This window comes from Pelophylax lessonae (genome assembly GCF_965119305.1).
Source record: "Pelophylax lessonae genome assembly, chromosome: 3".
Taxonomy (NCBI): Eukaryota; Metazoa; Chordata; class Amphibia; order Anura; family Ranidae; genus Pelophylax; species Pelophylax lessonae.
In genome coordinates, this window is record NC_138770.1 from 186,404,956 (window position 1) to 186,431,795 (window position 26,840).

Here is a 26,840-nt window from a genome sequence, read left to right on the forward strand (position 1 = left end):
CTGTGTGACAGAATACAGTCATTGTGGGGATTTCACGGGAGACGAGCGCCACCCGCTGGACGTTCGTGTGTACTGCAGTCCCGGTTTTGGAGCCTCTGCTTTCGTCATCCAATACATGGTCAGCTTCCGCTTTCATCATCACGATTGGACAGTCTATCTGGGCGGCGCTCCTTTCTTTTCCTGTCTCTGATTGGTCATCACCTGCATATCGCGTATCTCATTGGCGAAGACGAGCACCTTCCCCTGTCGGTATGGCCGATAAGCGGGCGGAGTTGGCCTCTAGGACGGGTGTCAGGATGTTTTCCCTGAAGAAATGGAACGCGGTGGCGATGTGGAGTTGGGATGTGGAGTGTGACACGTGCGCCATCTGCAGGGTGCAGGTCATGGGTGAGAGACACCGACCACCGGGGCGGTGGGGGAGGGGGAACGGGAGAGCTGACCTAGGAATCCTAGCATTCCATCTATATATATATATATATATATATATATGATCTTTGCAGGGTGCCCAGTGCCTGCTGGGAAATCGTGACACGGTTCTCAATGGGCTAATAATAGCCCCAGAATCCTAAACTGGGGGGGGGGGGGGGGGGGGACAGTATGAGCCCAGAGCACTCCCCTAATGTGTATGAGCAGGACAGGGGGGGGTGCCTTCCATTGTGGGGGAGGGGCAGCCAACCCAAACCGCCTGGTCTAAATGTCTGATGATGGCCACATTGATATAGGTCATCTGTGGGTTGGGAAATGGTAGGTCAGTGATATAAGCTGGAGGGGTAAAAAATCTGGGTAGTGGTGAGTGTGTGTGTGTTAATGTTTAGGTCTCTTTCACATATGCGATAGGGTTGCTACCTCATCCCTTTAATCCAGGGCACATAATAATTACACAGGTTCTGAGGCTGATATAAGGCACTAAGTGAGATTAACCACTTAAGCCCCGGAAGATTTTACCCCCATTCCGACCAGGGGGTATTTTGCGATTCGGCACTGCGTGACTTTAACGGACAATTGCGCGGTCGTGCGACGCTGTACCTAAACGAATTTGACGTCCTTTTTTTCCCACAAACAAAGCTTTCTTTTGGTGGTATTTGATCACCCATGCGATTTTTACTTTTTGCGCTATAAACCAAAAAAGAGCGTCAATTTTGCAAAAATAATATTTTTCACATTTTTTTATATGAAATTCCCCCCAAAAAAAATGTAAAAATCAAAATTTTTTAACATTTTCGGCCAATTTGTTTTATGCTACCTATGTTTGGTAAAAAAAATCGCAAAAAGCGTATTTTGATTGGTTTGCGCAAAAGTTATCGCGTTTACTAACAAAGGGAAAGATTTTTGTCATTTTTGTTGTTTTTTTTTTAACACGTAATGGCGGTGATCTGCGATTTTTTTTTTTTGCGGTACTGCGACATTGCGGCGGACAGATCGGACCCTTGACTGACATTTTTGACACTTTTGGGGTTACCAGTGACATTTCTACAGTAATCAGTGCTATACATATGCACTGTTACTGTAAAAATACACTGGTAGTGAAGGGGTTAACTTTATTTGGGAGGGAGGGGCTGTGTGTGTCCCTAGGGGCGTGCTTTCTACTGTGATTGGCTGTGGCTTCAGCTGTTAGGACACTGATCAACGGATCTACATAGTAGATCCGTGTGATCAGTGTCTTTACACCGAGGAGAATGACAGGCAGCTTGTTTACACAAGCCGCCTGACATTCTCCCTCTCCCCCGCCGATCACCGAGTGGCCGGCGGACATCGGGTCCGCTGGTCACACGCGCGGGGGGGTCCGTGACCACGCGGGAGCGGGAGCGCACCTCCGGGGGCGCGCACTCGCTCCCTAGACCCTCACAAGCAAGCAACGTAGCCCTACGTTAGTTTGCCTGTGAGGGGCTGACCGCCGACGTAGATAGTCGTGCGGCGGTCGGCAAGTGGTTAATCAGCCACATAACCTGTATAATTATTGTGTGTCCTGGTTGAAAGGGACGAGGTGGTAACCCTAGTCTCCGATCACTGCTATAGAAGATGTATGATCTAGCCCCCCCTCCCCCTCCTCAGTGGTCTTTGCTTTACTCCATTATTGCAAACTCAGCCAGACTGTCCTTCAACACCAATAGGAGTGTCCAGACCACCTACTGTACTTCCATCCCCATGGCCCCCTTTGTCATTGAGCCCTGGTTCACACTGATGCCATGTGAAAAACGCACAGGAGTTGCTGCGTTTCTGCACATAGTACTGCAAAGCAATCACATGGCATCCGTGCGATCTGCTGTGGGTGTCAATGTTAGATTAGCAGCACCCTGAAACACCCATGTAATGTGATTCAGGTATGGGGAAGAAAAAGGGTGCTCCACCATTTTGGTGCAAAATGTATGGCTCAAATCACACTGCTCAGACGTTGCATGTGATGTGTACAGGAATGCAGTGCGATTCTTGTGTCAATCGCATGCAGTGTCTGCATCGCACAAGTGTGAACCTAGGCTCAGTGACTTAGGGCAACAACAAGATAGCCTTGGTCCTGAGGGGGCAGCAAGACCGCCTTATCTGTGCTAAAAAGACCATTCAGACCACTCCCCTTCCCGCATACCACTTGAGCGCAGGCGAGATACTGTTTTTGGCTCGGTGACTTTAGCCAGCCCACATGGATTGAAATTCGGCTGGTTCGGCAGTTGACTGGATGAATTTTGATCCATGTATGAGCACCCTGGCTGTACACAAGTGATTTATCGAACGGCTTGTGTACAACCAACTTGTCAGCTTTTTCCCAAATGATCAGTGCTAGCAGACATAGCTGGCAATGCTAGTCATTGTGCTCTGCTGGCAGGGAAGGCTCCCCACTGTCAGAACACAATTGCACTGTGGGGGAGGAGTCGTCCCCCCCCGTCATCACTGATTGTGAATCGAGTGATTTTTTTTTTTTTTTTTCTTATTCTTTCCTTCCAACCGTGTTGGAAGGAAAGGAAATTGCATAATTTGTGGCCTAAATGTAGTCAGATTTTTTTTTATCACTTTAACACACTGTGTATAGCTGGTTACTTAGGAGCGGGCTGCCATGTCCTTAACAACCGATGAGTCCCGCTGACAGCTGAATGTAAAAAAAAAAAAAATGGGGGAAAAAAAACCCGGCATGTGATTCCCCCCCCCCTTCAGTTCTGGTATGGATTTGGAGGAGAACCCCACGCCAAGATTTAAAATGAATAAATAAAATAAAAATAAAAAGATGTGTGGTCCCCCCCCCCCCCCCGACATTCATACATGATCCTCGTCCGAGCATGCAGCCCAGTAGGTTGGGGAATGGACAAGCGAGCTAACCCCCCCCCCCCCCCCCCCCCCAAAAGCACCTTTCCTCCCATGTTGATGAGGTCAAGGGCCTCCTCCCCACAACCCTGGGCTGTGGGGGTCTGCGGGGGGATTTATTAGAATCTGGAAGCCCCCCCCATATGAATGAGTATGGGGTAATTGGTGATTACCCATTCACCAAAAAAGTGTAACTGTAAAAAAAAAAAAGACAGTACACAATAGAAAAATCAATGTCCCCCTGATATAGATCCACTGTCAATCCAACGCCGGCGCGCACCACTGGACTCTCTAAATGTGGATGCAATAGGCTTTTACTTTACCAATTGCTCCTGTTTTAAATGTTAGCTGACATGGAGTTGAACACCCCTCCCTGCATACACATGGTCTATGTTTTGCTTTATTCTGCTTTTTGCTGAATGTACACATACAAATACTGGAGCAGTGTGAATGTGTGTACATTTTAGCATGACTGTCTGTTACTCTGCTGGGAGGAAATACTTAATGTAATGTGTGTGTCTATTTCTAGATGCTTGCCTGCGCTGCCAAGCTGAGAACAAGCAGGAGGACTGTGTAGGTATGTCACTGTGTACTGGAAAAGCATATAGCAGACCGTGCTATAAAATTTACTATTCTCAGAATCATTAACTCTTTAAAGCCAGTCAGAGGCGGCCCTTCAAAAGTTTGTAATGTCGGCAGCATTACATGGGCTTTGATGTGATCACTGGGATTGGCTGTCGCGTTGATCACATGATTACCGTAGGAACCCGTCCCATCAGCTTCCAGTTGTTGTTTTAACTGACTTTGACCTGCAGATGAAACAGGGTAGGTACAAAATTAATAACAATACTTTCCCAATTCATCTTCCAGGAGAGCTACCCAAGAGATAAGCTCCTCCCACCTAACAGGAAACCCTTGATCCACAATAGATAAAAAGCCATCACACATAGAGACCCTCAGTTTTGTGTTCTCTTCGGCCTGATAGAATTTTTATTATTTTCATCCTTTTTTTTTTTTTTTTTTTTTTTTTTTTTTTTTTTTTTAGGCAATCTTGCTAGGGGCAGGGTCCTCTCAGTTCAACTTTCCCCTGGAAGGTGCATGGGTGCCTGTTGGGGGGGTATGGAACCGCGTGTGGAGAGACCCTCTCTCTCCCGGTTTTATTTTTAATTGTTTAGCGTGTTAAGGGAGAGTGGGTGCCTGTCCCTTCTGGATTAGGGAGTCGGAGGACTCCCGCCCTCTCTACTCACTGTGCACCCGTGTGGCATCCCCATCCATCTGGCCATCAATCCCAAGGGAGAATGGTTTGGGCCGGCATGCCGAGTTCATTCTCCTTATGGTCCCACGTGGCCACCGAGAGGAAGCTAACATAATTTTTTGGCACTCGGGCCGACGTCCTTTCCGGCACACTGAGCGTGACGTCACTTCCTAGTATCGGCACAGGGGCGGCCATCTTTTTGGTTGGTCTCCCCCATGGGGCACTTTGAATAATGGCAAAGCGGCTCTGGATCAACACAGTTGAAGGGGGACCAGAGGACGAACGCAGGTGTGGGGGTTGGAGCCCGTCAACCTCCCAATATTAAAGGCCAGACAGAAAGCGAACTTTGGACTCGGCATCTGCTGCAAGGCCATCATGGAGGCAGAGACAGGGGAGGCATGCACCAAGGTAAGAACAAAGAGGGGGCTTCTAGTTACTTCTTTCTTACACTGTGATTCTTGGCCTGATGAAGGGGGCACTGGCTGAGGTGGTGGTCCTAATCTCGTGCAGGAGCATGGGTGGTGGGATTTAAATGATTTTCTTCCTTTGCACTGGGTGCTGTAGCTTTTTCTATAGTTTTTGGTTACTTAGTGCTGACTGGGGGTCTGTACTTTTTTCAGGCAAACCCCCCAGGAGGAGGAAAAAAAAAATCAGCCATCCAGTGGGGGGATCTTCAAAAAAAGGCTGCACATCCTGTAAAGAGAAAAAATCTCAAGCTCTTCGAACAAAGCCCTATGCATAGATTGCGCATACTGCCCAATTAATTTTTTAATGAATTCATCCAAACAAAGGGTGCATGCAAAGACCCCCATGGAAAGCAGACCCCTGGAAAGCAGAAGGTTGCCTAAAACATGCATGGGAGGCCAGCGCGGTCAACTGTAGACCAGCAATAGCAAAAACATGCGTTGCCTGCATACTTGATGTATAGCTGGATCAGCTTGAAGGCCCACCTGCTTAAAAGTAACCCACCAGATCAGATTAAAAAATCCCTGCCTGTTTTAAATAAAGCCGTGGCTTTTATGGCAGATGCCTCGGCAGAAACCATCAAGCTTACCGCCAGGTCCACTGCTCTAGTAAATTCAGCCAGAAAGGCTATCTGGCTGAGGAATTGGCTGAGTGACCAAGCATCCAAAGCCAAGTTATGCGGGGTACCTAATTAGGGGTGAAGGGGTACCGCGCTTCAGGGAAGTAACGCACCTAGTCTAATAACTCCTCATTGAACAACAACCAAACGTGTTCAATTAATGTGATAATACTAAACCACATCCGTGTGTTGGCTCCAAATAATCAAAGTGTGTTTCTGAGATAATAAATATATAACAAATAGATAAATAAATAATATCAAATATCACAAAACTCTTGAATTATATAACATAAAGTGCACCAGTGTCTTCAGAGTTGATATATATAAATAAAATATTCACACTCTTAAAGCAACGTACATTAGTGAATGCTAAAATACAAATTTAAAAGGTGACAGTAAAGTGCTCAGTGCTAAATTAACGGGTGGGTGAGTTGATTTTAATATTCAGTCTTTGTAAAGGTGCTTAAAGTGTCCGAAAAAAAAAAAAAAATCACGAATAATTGTGTTGAAGAGTATCAGTGGTCTTCTTCTTCTCTAAGGTGTTACCTCCACCTAACACCGTGTGAAGATTTTGCTTCTTATCACTCGTTACCCCCTAAGGGTGTGCTACTTGCTCACCTCAATGTAAAAGGTAATGCGCCTTATGGTAACAAATCTAAATTTGTGCTAAATTTGTTCGCACTCGGAAGTGGCGTAACGCGTAGGGCCATTTGACCGGAAGTGACGTTCGAATGCGGAAGTGAGGACCGCAACTAACCTGTTTGCAGCCAATAAGCGCGATTTTAACGTCTGTTTGTAAGTACATAATATTTTTTGAATAAAGAGGCTTTAGTATGGCAATATTGCACTATGTGAGGTTTTAATTTTGAGATTCGTGGGACACCTGGAGAACGCTGTACCCCGATCCATACTACACAGGCAGAACACCATCCCTGGTACAGGAGAAGGAAGGAGAGGAGAGGAGGACTAGATTTGTTACCATAAAGCACATTACCTTTTACATTGAGGTGAGCAAGTAGCACACCCTTAGGGGTAACAAGTGATAAGAAGCACCCCACAATCTTCACACGGTGTTAGGTGGAGGTAACACCTTAGAGAAGAAGACCACTGATGCTCTTCAACACAATTGATTTGTGATTTTTTTTTTTTTTGGACACTTTAAGCACCTTTACAAAGACTGAATATTAAAATTAACTCACCCACCCGTTAATTTAGCACTGAGCACTTTACTGTCACCTTTTAAATTTGTATTTCAGCATTCACTAATGTACGTTGCTTTAAGAGTGTGAATATTTTATTTATATATATCAACTCTGAAGACACTGGTGCACTTTATGTTATATAATTCAAGAGTTTTGTGATATTTGATATTATTTATTTATCTATTTGTTATATATTTATTATCTCAGAAACACACTTTGATTATTTGGAGCTAACACACGGATGTGGTTTAGTATTATCACATTAATTGAACACGTTTGGTTGTTGTTCAATGAGGAGTTATTAGACTAGGTGCGTTACTTCCCTGAAGCGCGGTACCCCTTCACCCCTAATTACATATCTTATACTGTATGGTTTACAGTACTGGTACATGCAGGATCTAGGAAGTGTACACTAGAATTTCTCCAGACAGCGCGAGACTCACACCAATATACATACTTATGCGGGGTACCATTCAACAGAAACCTCCAGTTTTAGTCGAAATTACCTTTAAAGTTAAGTTCACTTTAAAAAAAAAAAAAAATGCACTTTTTTTTTATTTTTTTTTTGTAGGTATGTGCATTTATTTTTTTTGTTGCAGGACCCTGAAATCATTGCACCAGTGATCAACAGATCACTGATGCCATGCAGGTCTCCTGCACACTGTCAGTGTATAGGCTTACTCATACATCCCATATGGGTAAACCGATTCTTTCTGACAGTAACACTCAATAAACTAACACAGCGCTCCACAGCACTGTGGTGGTTCATTGAGATCTACAAGCCGACAGCTGCTAAGGATGTTGGGGGGCATGTAGGTCATTCAGACACACAGAGCTGTGTGTCTGAATGATGCGGCCGTGTGGGCACACTCTTTTTCAAACCGTGGCAGCTAGTATAGGAAACTTCAACCTCTTATTGCTGCCACAGTACTTGTCCATACTCTACTTTCAAGACAACAGGACAAAGCAAATGCGTTCTTGTCACTGCTTCAGGAAATGCTAGGTCAAAAGGTAATTTTGTATGTACCAGAAGAACAGCTCAAACAAGTTTTCTATTCTCATGTATTCCGGGGGAAAAAACCTTCGGGGAGCTCCAGAATGATACTAAACCTGAACACAAAAAATTTCCGAATGTAGTCCATCTATTCTGTCAAAGAGTTAATCCCGGCGGGCTCACTCATGGTGTCTAAAACCCAAAACGGAGTGCCACCCGTTTTTGTGTTTTATTAAAAGTCAGCAGCTACAAAAAGTGTAGCTGCTGACTTCATAAATGCTCTCACCTGTCCATCTTCTCCCCGCGGCGCCGACATCACTAGTGTGGGCATTCGGCTGTGACAGTTTGCAGCTTCACAGTCGGGTGCGCACTGCGCATGCGTGAGCAGCGCTGCATGTCCTGAGTGAACGGGCAATCTTCTGAGACCTGTGACGTGTCTCAGAAGATGGGAGAGGAGAACCTCCGCTCGAGCCACCTAGGCGGCCCAAGGGGAAGTGGGAGTGGGTACCTGTCAAATCTATGTCCCCCCCCCCCCCCCCCCCTCCCAAAAAAATGACATGCCAAATGTAGCATGTCAGGGGGTCAGGAGGCCTTAAAGTGGAAGTTCCACTTTTTTGGATGGAACGCCGCTTTAACCACTTAAGCCCCGGAGGATTTGGCTGCTTAAAGACCAGGGTTTTTTTTGCGATATTTTTTTTTTTTTTTTTTACTTTTTGCACTATAAACAAAAAAAGAGCGTAAATTTTGCAAAAATAACAATATTTTTCACATTTTTTTTTTTATGAAATTCCCCCCCCCAAAAAATGTAAAAATCAAAATGTTTTAACATTTTTGGCCAATTTGTTCTCTGCTACCTATGTTTGGTAAAAAAAAATTGCAAAAAGCGTATTTTGATTGGTTTGCGCAAAAGTTATTGCGTTTACTAACTAAGAGAAAGATTTCTGTCATTTTTGGTGTGGTTTTTTTTATTTTTTTTTTTATTTTTTTTTTTTTAATGCGTAATGGCGGCTATCTGCGGGTTTTTTTTTTTTTTGCGGTACTGCGACATTGCGGTAGACAGATCGGACTCTTGACTGACATTTTTGACACTTTTGGGGTTACCAGTGACATTACTGCAGTAATCAGTGCTATACATATGCACTGTTACTGCAAAATGACACTGGCAGGGAAGGGGTTAACTTTATTGGGGAGGGAGAGGTTAAGTGTGTCCCTAGGGGCGTGCTTTCTACTGTGATTGGCTGTGGCTACTAGTGTAGGAACAGTGATCAACGGTCCTACATAGTAGAACCGTCTGAACACTGTTTCTACACAGGGGAGAATGACAGGCGGCTTGTTTACATCAGCCGCCTGACTTTCTCCCTCCTGTACCGACGTTCGGCGAGGGACCGGCGGACATCGGGTCCGCCGGTCACACGCACTAACTTCCCTGTGAACGAGCCTCGGCGGGCGGGCGCCCGCCAGCTATTGGCTCACAAGGAAGTGACAGGCAAGTGACGTACCGATACGTCACTCTGCCTGGCCGGGGCTGACCGCCGCAGTATATAGTCATGCAGCGGTCGGCAACCGGTTAAGATACCTATTTGCATATAGTCATCGGCAAAGAAATACCTTTAGGTCTCTCTTCAGCGCCTCAAATATTTTCCAAAGTATTGGCGGAAGTTCTAAAAAACCTGAGATTAAAGGGTCTGGAATGTATACCTTGCCTGATTTTCGCAAGCACCTGACGGTGGGTGGCGCCCCCCATGCGGCAGACCCTCTCCTTATGGTTGCCCACATTGGGCCATGACCAAAGGAATTTTGAAAACCGCAATCTCTCATGTACAGGAGAGGGGTTGGATTATTTTAAAGGAAAAAAGGTTTGAAATCTTCAGCAAGAGTCCAATAAAGTTAAGATTTCCTCAAGCTGCTCGATAAGAGAGGCCATGAGACTGATGGGATAGATGACGGCTGCAATCCCGGCAGTTCTGTGGGGCCAGTTGCATACAAGCAAATGGGACGGTCATCAGTATTCCCTAGACAAAAGACACCAGTTCTTGGTGATGGGGAGCACATTGCGGTGCACATCTGATGCAAGGGAAATGGGACCTGTTCCAGTCCACCCAGTCCTCAAATCGAAGGGAATTGAAGGCAATAGAGGAAGCCTTGACAACCTTCAAACCTCTAGATCAGAGGAAGGATGTTCAGATCCTCACTGACAGTAGTAAGGCAGTAGCCTACATCAATAAGCAAGGGGGTACAAGGTCAAGCAGTCTGGTGTCATTAGCAGAGGAGATTTTACGCTGGGCAGAGGCAAATCTAATATTGCTTACAGGTGTTCATCTCAAGGGGGATCTGAATTGCTTAGCAGACAGTTTTCAATTCCGACAAACAGTTGTCTGAACCAGGAGGCCTTCACTCACGTGTGCAAAGTGGGGAGTTCTGGATATCGATCTTTTTACCTTCAGAAGCAATAAGAAAGTGGCAAGGTACTTTTTCTTTAAAAAAGGACGAACGCAGCCTGGGGACAGATTCACTTGCTCATGAGTGGAGAGGGAGGCTATTGTATGCCTTCCCACCGATCCGCCTTATCCCTTTTGAGTGATTAGGAAGATACAGAACTTCAAAGTCATTATCATTGCACCATTTTGGCCTTTGGTTTTTAAACACTATGCAAACCAAGCCTGGAACAACCTTTGCGACTACCTTGGAGATCAGATCTTTCAACAGACAGGGAGTATATCACCCAGCAGTGGAGGGGTTAGCCCTTTCTGCATGGCTTATGAAAGGGATCTCTTCAGAAAGTAAAGGTCTGCCTTCATAAGGGACGATTGTTCCGTCAAGCTGCTTACACAAAAACTGTTCTACTGATGGCACCAGGTTCCACCAGAATAACTCATGAAATCCAAGCTCTAGCCATGGTTGAATTCTTTTATGCAATCTTTTTGGACAAAATGTTTTCTTTCTCTTGATCCAGCATTCCTTCCCAAGGTCTTTAGACTTTCATAGATCTCAAGAAATCATTATTGCATCTTTTCACGGCAACCCCAAAAAATCAAAAGGAGTCGGATTTCAACAAATTAGATGTAAGGATGCCTGATAGCTATTTTAATTGCATTTAAAAAAAGAATGGGGAAAATCCACTAATTTGTTCATTCTATTTGATGGTCCTAAGACAGGCACAAAAGCATCTAAACGCACCAAAGCAAGGTAGATGAAGTTAGCCATAGAAGAAAGCTACAGAACGCAATTGCTGGAACCTCCTGGGGTAATCAAAGTCCATTCAACCATAGTAGTAGCAGCTTCTTTGGCAGAAAAAGCAGGTGTCTCCCCCCCCTAGCCAGATCTGTAGGGCAGCCACCTGGTCGAGTTTCCTCACCTTTGCGAAGCACTATCCGCAGGTAGGAAGGGTGTGCAAGCAGGAACCCCGTCCTAAGCATATAATTCTAGCCTATCCTCTCGGGTAGCTGTCCTGGAAGATGAATCAGGAAAACAGTTATTGCCTGAACACTGTATTTTTCAGAAATCTTCCAGGACAGCGTTAATTCCCGCCCGATTTTAATTCCGCATTTAAATGTACATTCTTTAGTCTGTTGTAGCCTTTGGTAATTTTCTAATACTGAGGGTCTCTGTGTGATGGCTTTTTATTTATTGTGGATCATGTGTTTCCTGTTAGTTGGGAGGAGCCTATCAGGTAGCTGTCCTGTAAGATTCCTGGAAATACAGGTAATAACTTTGTTTTATATCTCTCGATTTCTGATCTATACAGGGGTTAATTTACTAAAACTGGAGAGTGTAAAACTTGGTGCAGCTCTGCATAGAAATCAATCAGCTTCCAGGTTTTGTTGTCCGAGCTTTATTGAACAAGCTGATTTTAGAAGATGATTGGCTACCATGCACAGCTGCACCAGATTTTGCACTCTCCAGTTTTAGGCCCCTTCACATGACTCCGCTCTGTGTGTGGAGACGGAGGTGTCAGATCCCCGCTCTCTATGGGGGAATCGGATGAGAACGGACCGATCGCCTGTCCGTTCTCATCCGATCCGCCAGACTGATGTAAAATAGGGTTTCCATCCGTCCGGATTTGACGGACCGGATCAGATGTCAGAGGACATGTCTCCACTAATATCCAATGCCCCATAGAGATGCATGGGGCATCCGTTCAGATCCGCCTGAAAAACTGACAGGCGGATCTGAATGGTCTGCAAGTATGAAAGGGGCCTTAGTAAATCAACCCCTTTATAGGTCAGAAATGGAGAGATGCAAAGGATCATTGTTGATGTTGTATCTACTCTGTGCTCCTGGCTTTTACTAAGGCTCTCTTCAGTGCGATTTCAGATGCGACTTCAGTTGCACAGAATTGCATGACAATAGAAGTCACAATGTTTTTTGATGGTTCCCATTCACATCAATGCAACTCGGCACAGCACGATTTTGGAAAATGTTCCTGTACTACTTTGGTGCACTTCCAGCATGATTTTGGCCCCATAGAATATGCAAGCCACTTCAAAGTAGCATCCAAGTTGCACTACATAATCGCAGTGAGAAGTCAGATCGCAGAAGTGTGCACCTAGCCTTAGAAAGGGGAATTTTTGGAAAGGAGGGCTGCAGGGCAGGAATAGAATTGCCACACAAGCATTGTGTACTTTGATATTTTTGGGACATGTGTAGCACACCCATAGTGTGTATATGTGTGTGTGTGTGTGTATGTGTATATATATATATGTATATGTATATGTATATGTATATGTATATATATATATATATATATATATATAATGTGTTTTTTGTTTTTCCGGAGGAAATCAACACTAGTTAAGGTTACACTTGCACATTATATGAAAAATGCTATCACTGTGTCCACTCTAAAATAAACCATGTAATATTATGAAAAGCACTGTGCAACCCTGCTGTGTACCTAATTACTGCTGAATAATAGTAAAGTATAACTAAAGGCAAATATTCATTATTATATATATTTTTTTTTTTTTTTAGTTTTGGCTAGAATGGAGATTAATTAGAACACCTGTCAGATTTTTATTGCTGTCTGTGCCCCTGTTAGGGAGATTCACCCTCTCTATTTTTCCTGTTTCCTGACCGTTATCATTGAAAGTAAAAGGAAATTCCAAATTTTGGAAAAGTAATAGAGGGGAAATCTTCTAATTGAGATACTAGGGTCTGGTGACCTGGGGTTCCCATAGAAATCCTCTTAATTTGCAGGGATTTCCTCACTTTCTGTTTTGGCTATGGGACAGGAAGTGAAGGTAAATGGGATACATATGGCAAAAAATAAACCTTACAGGGGTTATAACCCTCTTTTGCCTATAGTTCTAGTTTAATGTATCCAAGTAGGTTATAACATTTGAGTTAGAAGAAAACTTTAGTTTCATACTAGCAGTTTATATTTTTTCAGAAAACCGTGTTCATTTACCTTGAAAAGCACCATTGTCCTGGCAGTTAGCACACTATTACCATGTACTATGCATGAGATCTACTACAGCAGGAGAATGGGGTCAGGGACTGCCAAGGATTACCATGGTCTTTTCTTGTAATCTCTTTGGTCTCTTAAGAGGGAATTATCACTGGCAGCTAAGTCTCTTAAAAGAGCATGGTTTGTACATTCAGGGGCTGTGCAGCCAGAAATCTCTAAACTTGAAAAACTTATGAACACTTCTTTATTTTTCATTAAAAAATAAAGTATTGTTTAAGGGGAAAACTATTTTTACTCATTTTGGATAGAGTACGAGAGGGTTAAAATTCCTGTCAGGTTTCCCCCCCCCCCCCCCCCCCGTCACTTCCTGTCCCATAGCCACAGCAGGAAGTGAGAGCATATCCCGTCAAAGTGAAGACTGTTCCTGGTAGTCGCCACAACTTGGAAGATTTCCCCTCTATTCCTTTTCTAGTGACCACTCACTAGTGTTTCACTTCTAGTGTTATTAGTCACTAGGACAAATAAGGAGAGTGAATCTCCCTAACGGGGCCACAAACGGCAATAAAAACCTGTAGAACTCACTACTGGTGTTTCTCCAAAAGTAAAACGCCAGAGGGGTGATTGAACCCAACAGATTTAATTTTGTTTAAAACGTATGAAGAAAAATGTTATATTGAACATTCAAATAAGCGCAAGGTTTTCTTTACTGGTCATCAGATTTTTGTTTATTAGGTAACTTGCTTAGGATAACTTGTCCAAGTTATCCTAAGCAAGTTACCTAATAAACAAAAGTTACTTGTCCAAATTGTCCCTTGATATTAAAGGAGCTCTCCATGAAATTGCTATGAAAAGGACATCCAGAGACAAGTGTTAAGCCCCGTACACACGTACCGATGGTCGGCTTACAAATGTTCCTCTTTTCTCCCCGGGATGTCGGTGTCTGCTGAAAAGTGCAAAGACAGCACAAGAATTTTGTCCGCCGACTGCAGAAGTGATGTCATGTAATGGTTAACTTTCCCTGTGTTTTCTATTTTCTGAGCATGCCCAGTCTTGCAAATCTGCGGTCTGTCGGCCGAATTGTGTACTGACAGGCGAACAATCGTCCGTTCTGGTGTCGGCATACAAATATTTTCATGTTTGCACGAAAGACTTTTGTCCGCGGATTGTGCGCAGACATCTGTCGGAGGCACCATACTAACACGCGTACAATCGGCAGATCCTTCGTCCACCGACGTTTGTATGCCGACGATCGGTACGTGTGTACGGGCCTTTAGGCTGGGTTCACACTGGTGGGAATTGGATTTGGGTTTCTCTGCATCCAGTTCGCATGGCAGGAGACTGTGACCAGCTCTCAATGGAGCCAGACCACACCACTCCGGGACGGCTGTTGAGCAGTTTGCAGAAGAGTCCTGTGCGTCTTCTGGTCCGTTTCAGGTCCGAATTCGGCCCAAAATTCTGACTGAATTCGGACTTGAAACCGTGAACAGGGACGCATCAGACCGCTGCTGCGAGCCGCTCTGCACACAGTGTGAACCCAGCCTTAAAGTGTTACTAAACCCACAATAGTAAAATCAGTCTTTATGTGAAGGAAAGCATGCTTGGTATACTTGCTGTGGAACCTAAGGGGCTAATCCTATGCATTGTGTAAAAAGGCTGTTTGATCCTGTCTGCGCTAATCCTCCCCTCCTTCCACTGTTCCCAAACCATCTCCTTGCAGAAGAGAGCCTTGGGGGCACTCTGCACATGCTCAGTTTGATGTGTATTGCAGAGAGGCTTTTTTTTTTCTTGGGAGGGTGCATGTTATCGGCAGTGTCCAGACAGAGGGTCAGGGGTCCTGCATCAGGGGAGAATGAAAACTCCTCCTACAAGCTTTAACCAAACACTGATAGAAGTCAAGAGACTGCTATACACTGCTGATGAGAAATGTATTTAGCCGTTTATATTTACAAAAATAATTGCATGTCCATGTTCTGTGTGCTTTTGGAGACCAGATGATATAGTGAATGCCGGGTACTGGGTTTAGTAACATTTTAAGCATACTTTTACTTTAGTCTGTCCATTCCCAGATACAGCTCTCCAAAAACTGTGCCTATCCTCTTCATGGAAGTCTTTGGGCTGGAATTTACAGGAACTAATTTTCATTCTTAAAATAGCAGGGGCAGGAACTAGAGAGTACAGAAGTATTGATCTATAGGTATTGCAGCACTCCAGTTTTTAGAGAGATGTCTTCTGGAAAGGACAGCACAGAGGGAAGGGTAATTGGAGAGGAACTGCGCTCAAGAAGCTGTTTTTAAAATAAAAAAACAGGTGTGGGCATAGTACTATGCACCTGATGTTTTCCCTATTACTGGCTTGACTTGCGTTGTTCTGCCTCGTGTCTGAGTGGGGGCAGCCACCTTGGTAGAGAGAGGATTTTATTTCCTCACCTCACCGCCTCCAGCAAGGAGAACAGTGACCCCACCAAATCTCAGGACAAAGCTGCTAAGAATAACCGTCATAGGAAGCAGTACCTTAGATCTCATACTGCAGATGAGATCTAAAATGACCATAGGTGAAGGAGTGCCTAGGCACACTTGTATACCAGGAAGTGCACTGGAAATTTTCAAGAGGATTTCTAGACAAAGGGTACATTTTTTCTAGGTATTGCTTAAAGTGGGATTGATATTAACCTTACCTACCTATAGGTACAGTAAATATCTCCTAAGCGTGCACCGTTTAGGGGATATTTACTAAAGAAGCAGCCCAGCAGGGAACGTTGCCTGTGCTGCTCCTGCAGAGCCCTGTGCCATAAACAGTGACTCCTTCGTGCATGTGTGGGAGTGACATCATGGCGTCTGGGCCATTCATACGCCCAAAAGCTCGTGAAGATGGAAGTGCCTACAGTGGTGACAGAGTGCCACTAGAGGGTATTGTTTTCAGGTAAGTCTGTCATAATGTATTAGTATGCGATGCATACTAGCCCTTTATGGCTTAAACTGCCCTTTTTTTGCTGCTGTTTACTACTGCTTTAAGCACAATTAACATTTCTAAATATACATGTCTCTTTTTGTTCATTGATGGACACAGCTCCAGGTTCTTCTTGACCATTGGGTTATGCTGCCCCCCTACAGGAGTAGGACACTAGGCAGGAAAAAGCTTTACCACCCCTATGGGGCAGTCCCAGGGGATATACTCTCACTTCCTGCTATAGTTTCTTTTTTGAGTGGTAGATGGTGCGGTGGTCTGCCTGGAATGGTGCTCACTCGGTTCCATGGTGTGATAAGTAGTGTCCCCCCCCCCCCCCCCTTGGTGGTCTTTCGGGGTGGATGTGGGCCCCTCCCTGGGATGGTCGGACCCCCTGGGTTCCCCCCCAGCCCTTCTAAACAGTCATTGTATGTTCATTGATGGACGCAGCACTCACTCCTCTATTGAGTTATGTTCTATTTCTTCATGACACTGCTTGCAACAAAACTGAGTGCCTATAGTAGGAAGTTTGAGTATGTCCCCTGGGACTTCCCCATAGTCTTGGTAAAGCTTTTTCCTGCTTATTGTCCTACGACTGTACGGGGCAGCATAACCCAATGGTCAAGAAGATTCTGGAGATGTGTTCGTCAATGAACATCAGAGTTTTGAGTGCAGGTCCACTTTAACACTTTACTCTTCTCTACTGCTATATTTCCTAACAAACTTTAAAAAAAAAAAAACACGATAGATAACCCAAGGAAATGCATTAATTATATATGCAAAATGTGTGTTTGTGTGTTTATATTTATGTGTGTGTATGTATGTATATGTGTATGTATGTGTGTATATATGTATATGTATATGTGTATATATATATATAATGTGTGTGTCAAACGTCATTAAAGGGACAATTTCTTTTAGGTGTAAATGTGAGATCTGAGGTCTTTTTGACCCCAGATCTCGCATTGAAGAGGACCTGTTGTGCTCATTTATATTACAAGGAATGTTTTCATTCCTTGTAATAGGAATAAAAGTGATCAAAAATTTTTATTTTTTTTAAAGCACTCCGTCCCTCTGAGCTTGCGCGCAGAAGTGGAACACATACACAAGTCGAGCCCACACATGTAAACTGTGTTCATACAACACATGTGAGGTATTGCCGCGATCGTTAAGGCCTGTACACACGATACGAAAATCGGAAGTAAAATTTCGTCCGAATGACCTGCCGATTTTCGGATTTTTAGTATAGTGCTTTCGACAGCCGATTACGAATTTTCAGACGACAAAAACTGTATGTGCAGGCTATAAAAATTTTTATCGTACGTCAACACAACGTCCGATTTTTTTTTTTTTTTTTTTTTTATTAGTACAGTTTTCGTCCGAAAAAAAAAAAAAAAATTGTAAGAGCAAGACTAGGCATGCTCAGAAATGAAAACGCATACAAAACAATTCAACACATGACATCACTTCTGAAGTAGACTTCTATTGTACGGGAATTTTTGGTATGAAAGTAACCTCTTCACTTTCCACATGAGACTAGCATGCAACAAAAAACGGACGAGAGATCCTCCGATAATCTGATTGTGTGTATGAGGCTTTAGAGTGAGAGCAATAATTCTAGCACTAGACCTCCTTTGTAACTCTTAACTGGTAACCTGTAGACCTTTTTAAAGCTTCGCCACATGGAGATTTTCAAGCACCAAAGTTTCTCGCCATTCCACAAGCGTGCGCAATTTTAAAGCATGACCTGTAAGGTAACAGTTGTGTAGGTATCAGCGCTGCTCCACAGTAAAATTAATAAAATATGTGAATAAAGTGCTAAGTGCAGATACTGTTCATAATAAATCAATTGGTAATATGGTTTGCTCTTGTTGTTGTTCATATGGCTCTCAATTAGGATGTTTATGAAATAGGAAAATAGATCTTCATTGTGTAAATGTAATTTTTATTAGAATAAAAAATGTGTTCGCTTACAGGTAAAAATAGATGCAAGCTGCTAAAATCTTGTGGTGGATGCTGCCTCGGCGTGCATTCCAACCACCGGAAATTATGTTGGACATTAGTTCCCCGATTGACGAGTTTTGCCCAATTGGGGAACTAACGTCTGACATTCCTAACCCCACCAGAAAGAAATATAAGATTACAGATCCTCCTCCCTATGCTTCTACAGCATTAGATGTTAATCTTTCTCATTTATCCAGTGAGTTGGGGGCACACGAGGGGAGCACTGAGTGATCACCATTCAACGGATCCCAAATACTAGCACTTTGATCATACAGTCAGGTCCATAAATATTGGGACATCTACACAATTCTAATCTTTTTGGCTCTATACACCACCACAATGGATTTGAAAAGAAACAAACAAGATGTGCTCTCCCATTACTTTTGGTCCCTTAAAAAGTGGGAGGCACATATACAAACTGTTGTAATTCCTACACCGTTCACCTGATTTGGATGTAAATACCCTCAAAGCTGAAAGTCTGCAGTTAAAGCAAATTTTGTGTTTCATTTCAAATCCATTATAGTGACAAAAAGATTAGAATTGTGTAAATGTCCCAATATTTTTGGACCTGACTGTATATGAATTGATATATTTGCACATTCATCAACTGTGAACTACAAGGACTTTTTTTTTTCTAACTTGGCACTTTGATTCACTCTGTTTCGTGTAATCTATTTGTGATTTTATATCTATTTTTAAATTGTTATCTATTTATTGTATATGCAAATTATCCTTACCTTTTTGATAGTGTGGTAATCACAGGATTTATTAGGAACCCCATATCTGCACTTAATTCACATATTTTATTAATTTTACCGTGGTGCAGAGCGGATACCTACACAACTGTTATCTGAAGGAACACACCTTTTGTCATCAGCAGCAGCCCAACACCAATCATTTTCACTTACATTTTACTCCTTAGTGTGGATACTTTCACATTTTCGATGACCTGTAAGGTATCGATTTACTCAGCATAACATTCTTTCATATTATAGAAAAAAAATTGGGCTAACTTTTTTTTTTTTTTTTTTAGCAAAAACAGTAGAGACCCTAAGAGGGGGAAACAAGGGTTTAGGGGTTCACCCAAGTAATTTTCTAGAAAAAAAATACAGATTTTTCACTTGTAAACAAATGTCAGAGTCAGAAATAGGCCTGGTCCTTAAGTGGTTAAAGACGGAGCAAGACAAGTGTGTTTCCATTTGCAGCATGCGGTATGTATTATGTTTTGCAATTCCTTTTGAAGCACATCAATGGCAATATGGTGACTCTGTACATGAGATTATAGAGTCAACTCTTCCATCCCTAATGGGGATTAATTTAATCTCAGAATCTTACTTGAAAGATCAGCTACTGTCATTGTCTTATTAAACACCATTTGGTTTCTGTTTAAATGCTTTATTTCCTACATACTCTATTTTTATTGTGTTTAGACTTTGTGGTAGTACCTGTACATAAGGGTTGTAAAAGCTAATGTTATTAGTGTGCCCAGTAAAATGATCATGTGTATTCACCACACACCTTACTTATTTATGTTTTCATTTTAACTGCTGTGCTAACACAAACCTTGTTTTGCTCTCTTGCAGTGGTATGGGGAGAATGTAATCATTCGTTTCACAACTGCTGTATGTCCCTGTGGGTGAAGCAGAACAACCGATGCCCACTGTGCCAACAGGACTGGGTGGTTCAGAGAATAGGCAAATAGACCTTTCTATGTCTGGAGGAGAAGACTGTACTGGCTTAGAAGAGCCATTTTGAGTGTGGTTGGCTTTTTGTGCTTTAAAAAGACGTTTACACAGTTCCCTGCATGTGACTGGGAGTTTTCTGTCGCCAGAGGTCTATATGCCTGAATATATGTGTATGGAGGGGTTAAGTGGCTGTTAATATGCTTTGTTTATGTTTTTCCCTGAAAGAAAAGACCTCTGGGTAGGCAAAGTGTTGACCTGATCTATGTGCATGCAGGTGTGAACTCAAAATCCATTTGCTTTGGAAGCCGAATAAAGTAAATTAATGTTTTATATTGGTTTTGCCTCGGAATTATGGTAGCATTCTGATATTTGTTCATATAGTCCTAGACCAACTTAAAAAAACGTAAAGGCTTATTTACCACTCAAAGTGTCTGCTTGTGTTATGATTGCAGCTATATAATTTCATAAAATTTAAGATGGAACTGCAAAAATCAACACATCTGTATGTATTCAATTATACCCCCTGCATCATGAAGTCGGTAACCATTTTTTTTTTTTTTGGGAGGGGGGGGGGGGTGTTTACATAGCAGGAGTGCTTTATTGGAAAAATGCAAAAACAATACTAATGAAATACAAATATAAACTGTTTGACATGCTGAGTGTTATACAGAGAGTGATGCACAATTACACATGAAAAGTACTCCAACATCTGAACAGAAAAGTTAAATATTCCTAAACACACAATGGGCTTTTTTTTTGGGGGGGGGGGGGGGGACCCAGGGCACAGTGACCCCACAGGAAGAAATACAGTGGGGGGAGGGGAGGAATCACCAAAACTCCATCCAAAAGGGGTGGAGGCCAGAAGTCGGAAACTATCTCGCCTCCCGATGTTAAAATACATGGAGACCTAGAAAATCGAAGAGAGAGTAATGCAGCCCTTTGTCCATTTTTTTTTTTTTTTTTTTTTTTTTTTTTTTTTTTTTATAAACTAAGGCCGGATTAATCGATCTCCCTTCCTGGAATTCTATAACATGTGATAGGAACTTTCTAGGATGCAGCTGTGAGACCAGAGTTGCATCACCAGTGCCTCAAGAAACCAGGAAGTGAAACAACAGTAAAAGCGAACGCTACAGCACAAAAACATTTTGCACACAAGCATGCTTACAACCAACTTGGTAAATACCCTTTTCTGTTCCAACATGACTGAACTGTACACACAGCCAGGTTTATGAAGTCATGGTTTGGTGAGTTTGCTGCAGAAGAACTTAAGTGTTCTGTACAGAGCCCAGATCTCAATCCCACAGAACACTTTTAGGGTGAACTGAGACGCTGATTGCGAGCTAGGTCTTCCCATCCAACATCCTGACCCTACAAATGCTCTGTTGTCTAAATGGGCACAAATTTTTACCAGACCACTCCCTTAATCCCCCATTTACTCCCTGTTCCTCTTCACCATTCCTTTCATTACAACCAGCCACACTTGTAGATATGGGTTAGATTGTGACCATCTTCGTTACAATTGTTCTTGGGTCTATCAGCCAGTTGCTAGGCCTGAGCACTTCCACTTTGTCAAGGTAGTGATATCCATAATCTCCCTGTTTGCTGACCAGTCAGATTTTAGGCCCCAGCTCTGTTGTGGGTAAGGAGCAATAAGGGCATTGACACTTAATGCAGTTTCCAATAAAGCAGGGGTGTCCAAACATTTTTCAAAGAGGGCCAGATTAGATGAAGTGAACATGCGTGAGAGCTGACCATTTTGCCTGACATTTTTTGGACCATTAAAATTAACTGCAAATTAACTATTTTATGCAAGGTTTATTGCAAGCGGCATACTTTTCATTTCGTCACATGGATGACAAATCTAGACAGGTGTTAAATCACTCTGCCCTTCATATCTTAAGGCCAGATAAAAAAAAAAAAAAAACAGGAAGCTAAAATATGTCAGCAACATTGTAAAGTACATTACATATTATTGGTAATAAAGGTTCTCTTTCAACTTCTAAGTTCAAAAAATATGAACAGGAACATAACACCAAGTATATATGTTGTGTCCAAATATATTTATAACTGATTTAGACCAACTGATATTAACTGAGATTTTACAATGTATTCATCTCAATTCGGAGAATGTGAACTCCCTAACCAGTCACACAAGGCTATAAGCGCTATATGAACCGATGATGATTAATGATGGCAGCAAAAATAGTCATGAATAATGCCAATGTAGTAAATAGAACATTGAAAAGTTTTATTCAAAATCAGTTCCATGTACAATGATCCTCGCTGGATCTGCAATGGTGAAGCTAAAATAAGGGGTAAAAACTCACAGCTTGGTGACCATCCAGTGTGTGTGAAGGCAACCAGCCAGGAACAATGCAGCAGTGTGCACAGTTGTGCCTTGCTCGGGCTGTGAGGAGATGAGAACAGACTGCCTCAATCCTGGACAGGAAAGGGTGGAAAAGGGGGTCACACAATGCCCGGTATAGGAGGCAAGGAGGATCGTCATCTGGATGAGTGCCACCCAGGAAGGGGACCCAGACATGGTGCCAGATGAAAAGGAGGCTTGAATCGCTATAGAGCCGCTGGTGGTGAGCGGCATGTGCGGTGAGCCTGGGGAGCATGAGGAGTGCCTGCTTCTCGTATGGTTGTCCTGACAACTTTTCAATGTTCTATTTACTACATTGGCATCATTCATGACTATTATTGCTGCCATCAGTAATAATCATCGGTGGGTTCATATAGTGCTTATATGTGGTTAACCCTTGTGTGACTGATATTTTTGAACATCCCTCCTGGTGTGTTTTGTTCCCACACAGCTGCTACTTGACCCCCAGGTGTTATGCCAATTATCAGGGCGCTTGTCCTGTCATACTAGTGCCGGATTTATTTGTGTTTTTTAGTGCTCCCTAATCAGGCTAAGTCCAAGGCCATATTGAGCAAGGGATATAAAGCTGGCAGGGGCAGGCGGTGGTGTATTCGCAAGTAACAGGGAAAAAAAGGGAATTGGATTCAGCGGGCTGGGATGGAACATAATTTTGAGTATGTCATTCAAAACAGTAGCATATATAAGAGGATGTATAAAATGAATGGTAAAAGAACTATTATGGCATACGTGCAGTTCTGCGGCGTTGAAAGATCCAGAGATCCCAGGAGTCCTGAGCAGCGCTCAGGGATTTACAGGGGCCACAACACTAGATTTTTTTCAAATTACCTGTGGGTCTGTATTAAAGCGGCCCGTGGGCCGGACTTTGGACAAAAGGAATAAAAGAACATGGAGTCCTCTGCCCATTCATACCCTTATACATAAGGGGAATGGTAGTACTAATAAAGCATTTCACCACTTCATCCAACTGGACTGGGTACCACCACAACTAAGCACAAGGCAGGAACCATACAAGAAAAACAGTCCATAAGGTCCCCCAGTTGGGGGTACTCTGGAAGAATAGTTGTAACAGAACCATCAACGGTGTAAAATGCAATAAGTTTATTGAGGTACTAGCAAAAGATATAGATTACAAAAATGGATGTAAAAAATACCACCAAGACACCCAGTGGAAAACACACAGACAACGTTGTCTAGATGAGCACATAAAAAGGGCCCCATTCACACTGTCACTTGCATTCTGCTGACACCTTAATATTCACACTCTACACAGTTCTTTCTGGAGACTTTCAAAATATTCCAATTCAAGGGTACCCCTTCTTTCAAGGAAAATTAGTACCTCAATAAACTTATTGCATTTTACACCGTTGATGGTTCTCTGTTACAACTATTCTTCCTGAGTACCCCCCACTGGGGTACCTCGTGGACTGTTTTTCTTGTACGGACTTTGGACATGCCTGCATTAAGGCCTCGTGCACACTGGGCATTTAGCCCCAGTGTGTAAGACTCCAGCATTTAGGTTTGGACGGAAGTCACAGGTGCACAGTGCAGCCTTTGGCCTGTAAAACTCTTATGAGAAGCTTGAGGCTGGGTTCACACTGCATCCAATTCGCATGACAGGAGAGTGTGACCGTCTCTCAAAGGAGCACATTGCACAATGGTTCTGTGCGTCTTTTGCTCTGTTTCAGGTCTGAATTCATGCAAAAACTGATTCATCCCTGAAACGGAGAACAGAGGCACACCAGATCCCCTGCTGTGAACTGTGTCCACACACAGAGTGAATACAGCCTAAAGCTGTTATGGCTGCCTAAGTGCTCCATATCCATATCTTCTTGTCCCTTGGGTTTATGCGGCCCCCTACAGGAGTAGGACACTAGGTGGAAAAAAGTTTGACTACGCCCATAGGGCAGTCCCAGGGGGTATACTCTCACTTCCTGCTCTTGCTCTTTTTTTTTTTTTTTTTTTTTTTTTTTTTTTCTGCCTAATCAGGAGTAAGGACCTAGTTCTTTGCTGGGATCCCTGGTCCTGGCATTATTTTCTTTTTAAACAGAATCTTCTTCTTTCTTTATTATTTTCTGTTCCTGTGAGAACTACAATCAATTAAGTTCCTGTGAGAACTACAATCAACTGCCGGACTGGGCGACGGACTGGATATCCTAGATCCTTACGGTCTTCCCAGTCTGGCCAGTGAGTGCGACCCGACCTTTGCTCCCCGCTGGGTTGGCCGCTACAGAGCCCCACTGGACGGGGGGGGGTGGCCAGTGAGTGAAACGTCTCGCAAAGGACACATAGTCCTGGTCACGATCCTGGTCATGACCTGAGTCACAGCATACCTCTGGCCCGCAGCATCCCCATGCCAAAATAGTGGGTGGTCTGCCTGGAGTTGTGCCCACCCAGTTCCATGGTGTGGTAAGTGGTGTCCCCCCTGTCCTTGGTGGTTTTCGAGGTGGACTTGGGCCCCTCCCTGGGATGGTCGGACCCCCGGGTTCCCCACCCATCCCCCCAGCCCCACCAAACAGGCACAGTGGGTCTTTTTGCCTCCCACGGCCAGATCAGGCTGGAAATTAAGGCTGCAGTTTTGCGGCTGACGAACCAAGCTGTCCAAGTGACTGACCAGGCTCTCCGTGCTGCTGGCCAGCTGTCTGAGCTACTAACCGAGCTTTCCAAGCTGCTGATCAAGCTGACAGAGCTGCCGTCGGGCACGCGCCTCACCCGGCAGGATCGGCCAGAAAAATTTAGGTCGTGGATTTGTGGCCTACTTGCGGCTGACTGACCAAGCTGTCCGAGCTGCTAACCAAGCTGTCAGAGCTGCTGATCGAGCTGCCGACATGCATATGCCTTACGTGGCCGGATTGGGCCAAAAATGTAGGCCGCGGCTTTGTGGCCTACTTGCGGCTGACTGACCAAGCTGTCCGAACTGCTGGCCAAGCTGTCCGAGCTGCTGGCCAAGCTGTCCAAGCTGCTAAAATAGCTGTCCGAGCTGCTAATCAAGCTGAGAGAGCTGCTGTCAGGCACGCGCCTCATGCGGCCGGTTTGGGACAAAAATTTAGGCTGCGGCTTTGCAGCCTACTTGCGGCTGACTGACCAAGCTGTCTGAGCTGCTTGTCAAGCTGTTTAAGCTGTTGACCAAGCTGTCTGAGCTGCAGACTGAGTTGATAGAGCTGCTGACTGACATCTCTGCCTCACCCCCCCTCCGCTGGGGCTCTCGTCCTGACGGATGTGCACCCTCAACAATTTTTAGCCGCGGCCTAATGGGCCACGCGGCTACTTTGGGCGCAGCCATTGGGGGGCGGCCTCAGTGAGTTTAGCTGAGGCCCCCAACTTTCTCCCTGTTTCTCCCCGCGCTTCATTTTTAGTGACATGTAGCAGTCATTATTGTGTGGGCGAGGGTGCTCTGCCTGTGCGTCCACGTCAAGGCGAGCCCCCCCCCCCCACCTTCAAGGGGGCTATGTCCTATTATGTCCTCTATGGAGGGCGACCCTCTTGCTTTTTGCAGGGTCTAATAGGTGGTCCTTTTGTGGACTTTTGGCAAGCATCTCCTTGTAGGACTGAGGTCAGTGGCCCCCCTGCTTGTTATATTTTCAGGGTAAGCTTGGTATATAGCGACTCTACTGGGTCTGTGTCCACGCACTTCGAGTGCTCTGACAGTGAGGATAATTCCTCTTTTACTGCATAGGTGCATGAAAAGGCACTGGTTGATGCACTGATTGTATTGGTGCAGGACATTTTAATCATGGGGGATGCAGCCGCTGCTGCTCCAGAGGCGCCGGTCCCCCAGGGGCCCGCAGATCCTCAAAAGGGGCAAAGGTATTCCCTTTTTTTCCACCTACTGTGACAAAATTGCATTGGTGTCTCTAATTTTCCTGAATAGGAAAGCCTTTGCTCCGGGATCTGGAGGGGGAACAGCCTCCACCTGCCTTTGCGGAGCTGGTGGACTATTTGGTCCAGGGGTTGCAGTTCCTCTGTGATGCCTCTCTGGATGCGTCTCCCTTAGTCTCTGTGCTGTCTGTGACCACAATGATCCTTCGGCGCATTATATGGCTACATAAGGACCTGATCTGGTATGTCGAGAGCGGGTCCTTCTAGACCTGCAGACTAGCCCTCTTCTGCCTGAAGGGGCGCCATCACCCATATCTGGGGTGAGGGAGGGCATCTTTGCTTCCTTCAGGACCCGTGGACCGCCCTGATTCAAGACAAGTGGGTCCACGAGCTGATTTGGTCTGGCTATGAGTTTTCGTTCTTCTCCTCCAGAGAGGTTATTTCCTTCCATTTATTCCCAGACCTCCTGCGAGGTCTCTACAGAGCGGTGCAAAACTTACTACTATGAGGGGTGATTGTTCCGGTCTCAGAATCGAAACATTTGTTTCATGGGTTTTATTCAAACATGTTTGCAGGTGCCAGGAAGGAAAGTGAGGTACTTCCAATCTTGGACCTCAAGCTCTGAACCGCTTTGTGCGGGTACAGATGTTTTGAATAGGTGGCATTCGTACGGTAGTGGCATCCATACATCTTCTGCAAGCAGAGTCTCCTACTGCTCTGACGAACAAACAGGAGATTACTGTGCAGGCTGCAGTTTAGTTGGAAATTTTATT

At 44.2% G+C, this 26,840-nt stretch overlaps 1 protein-coding gene across 1 annotated transcript; it reads left to right on the top strand.

The window, feature by feature from the left end:
* The first annotated feature begins 229 nt into the window (after positions 1-229).
* On the top strand, positions 230-19,979 carry RNF7 (ring finger protein 7). The gene is made up of 3 exons (XM_082249334.1): positions 230-387; positions 3,821-3,868; positions 19,764-19,979. The coding sequence occupies exons 1-3, from the start codon at positions 252-254 to the stop codon at positions 19,880-19,882; spliced, it is 303 nt and encodes a 100-aa protein (XP_082105460.1). The 5' UTR covers positions 230-251; the 3' UTR covers positions 19,883-19,979.
* The last annotated feature ends 6,861 nt before the right edge of the window (positions 19,980-26,840 follow it).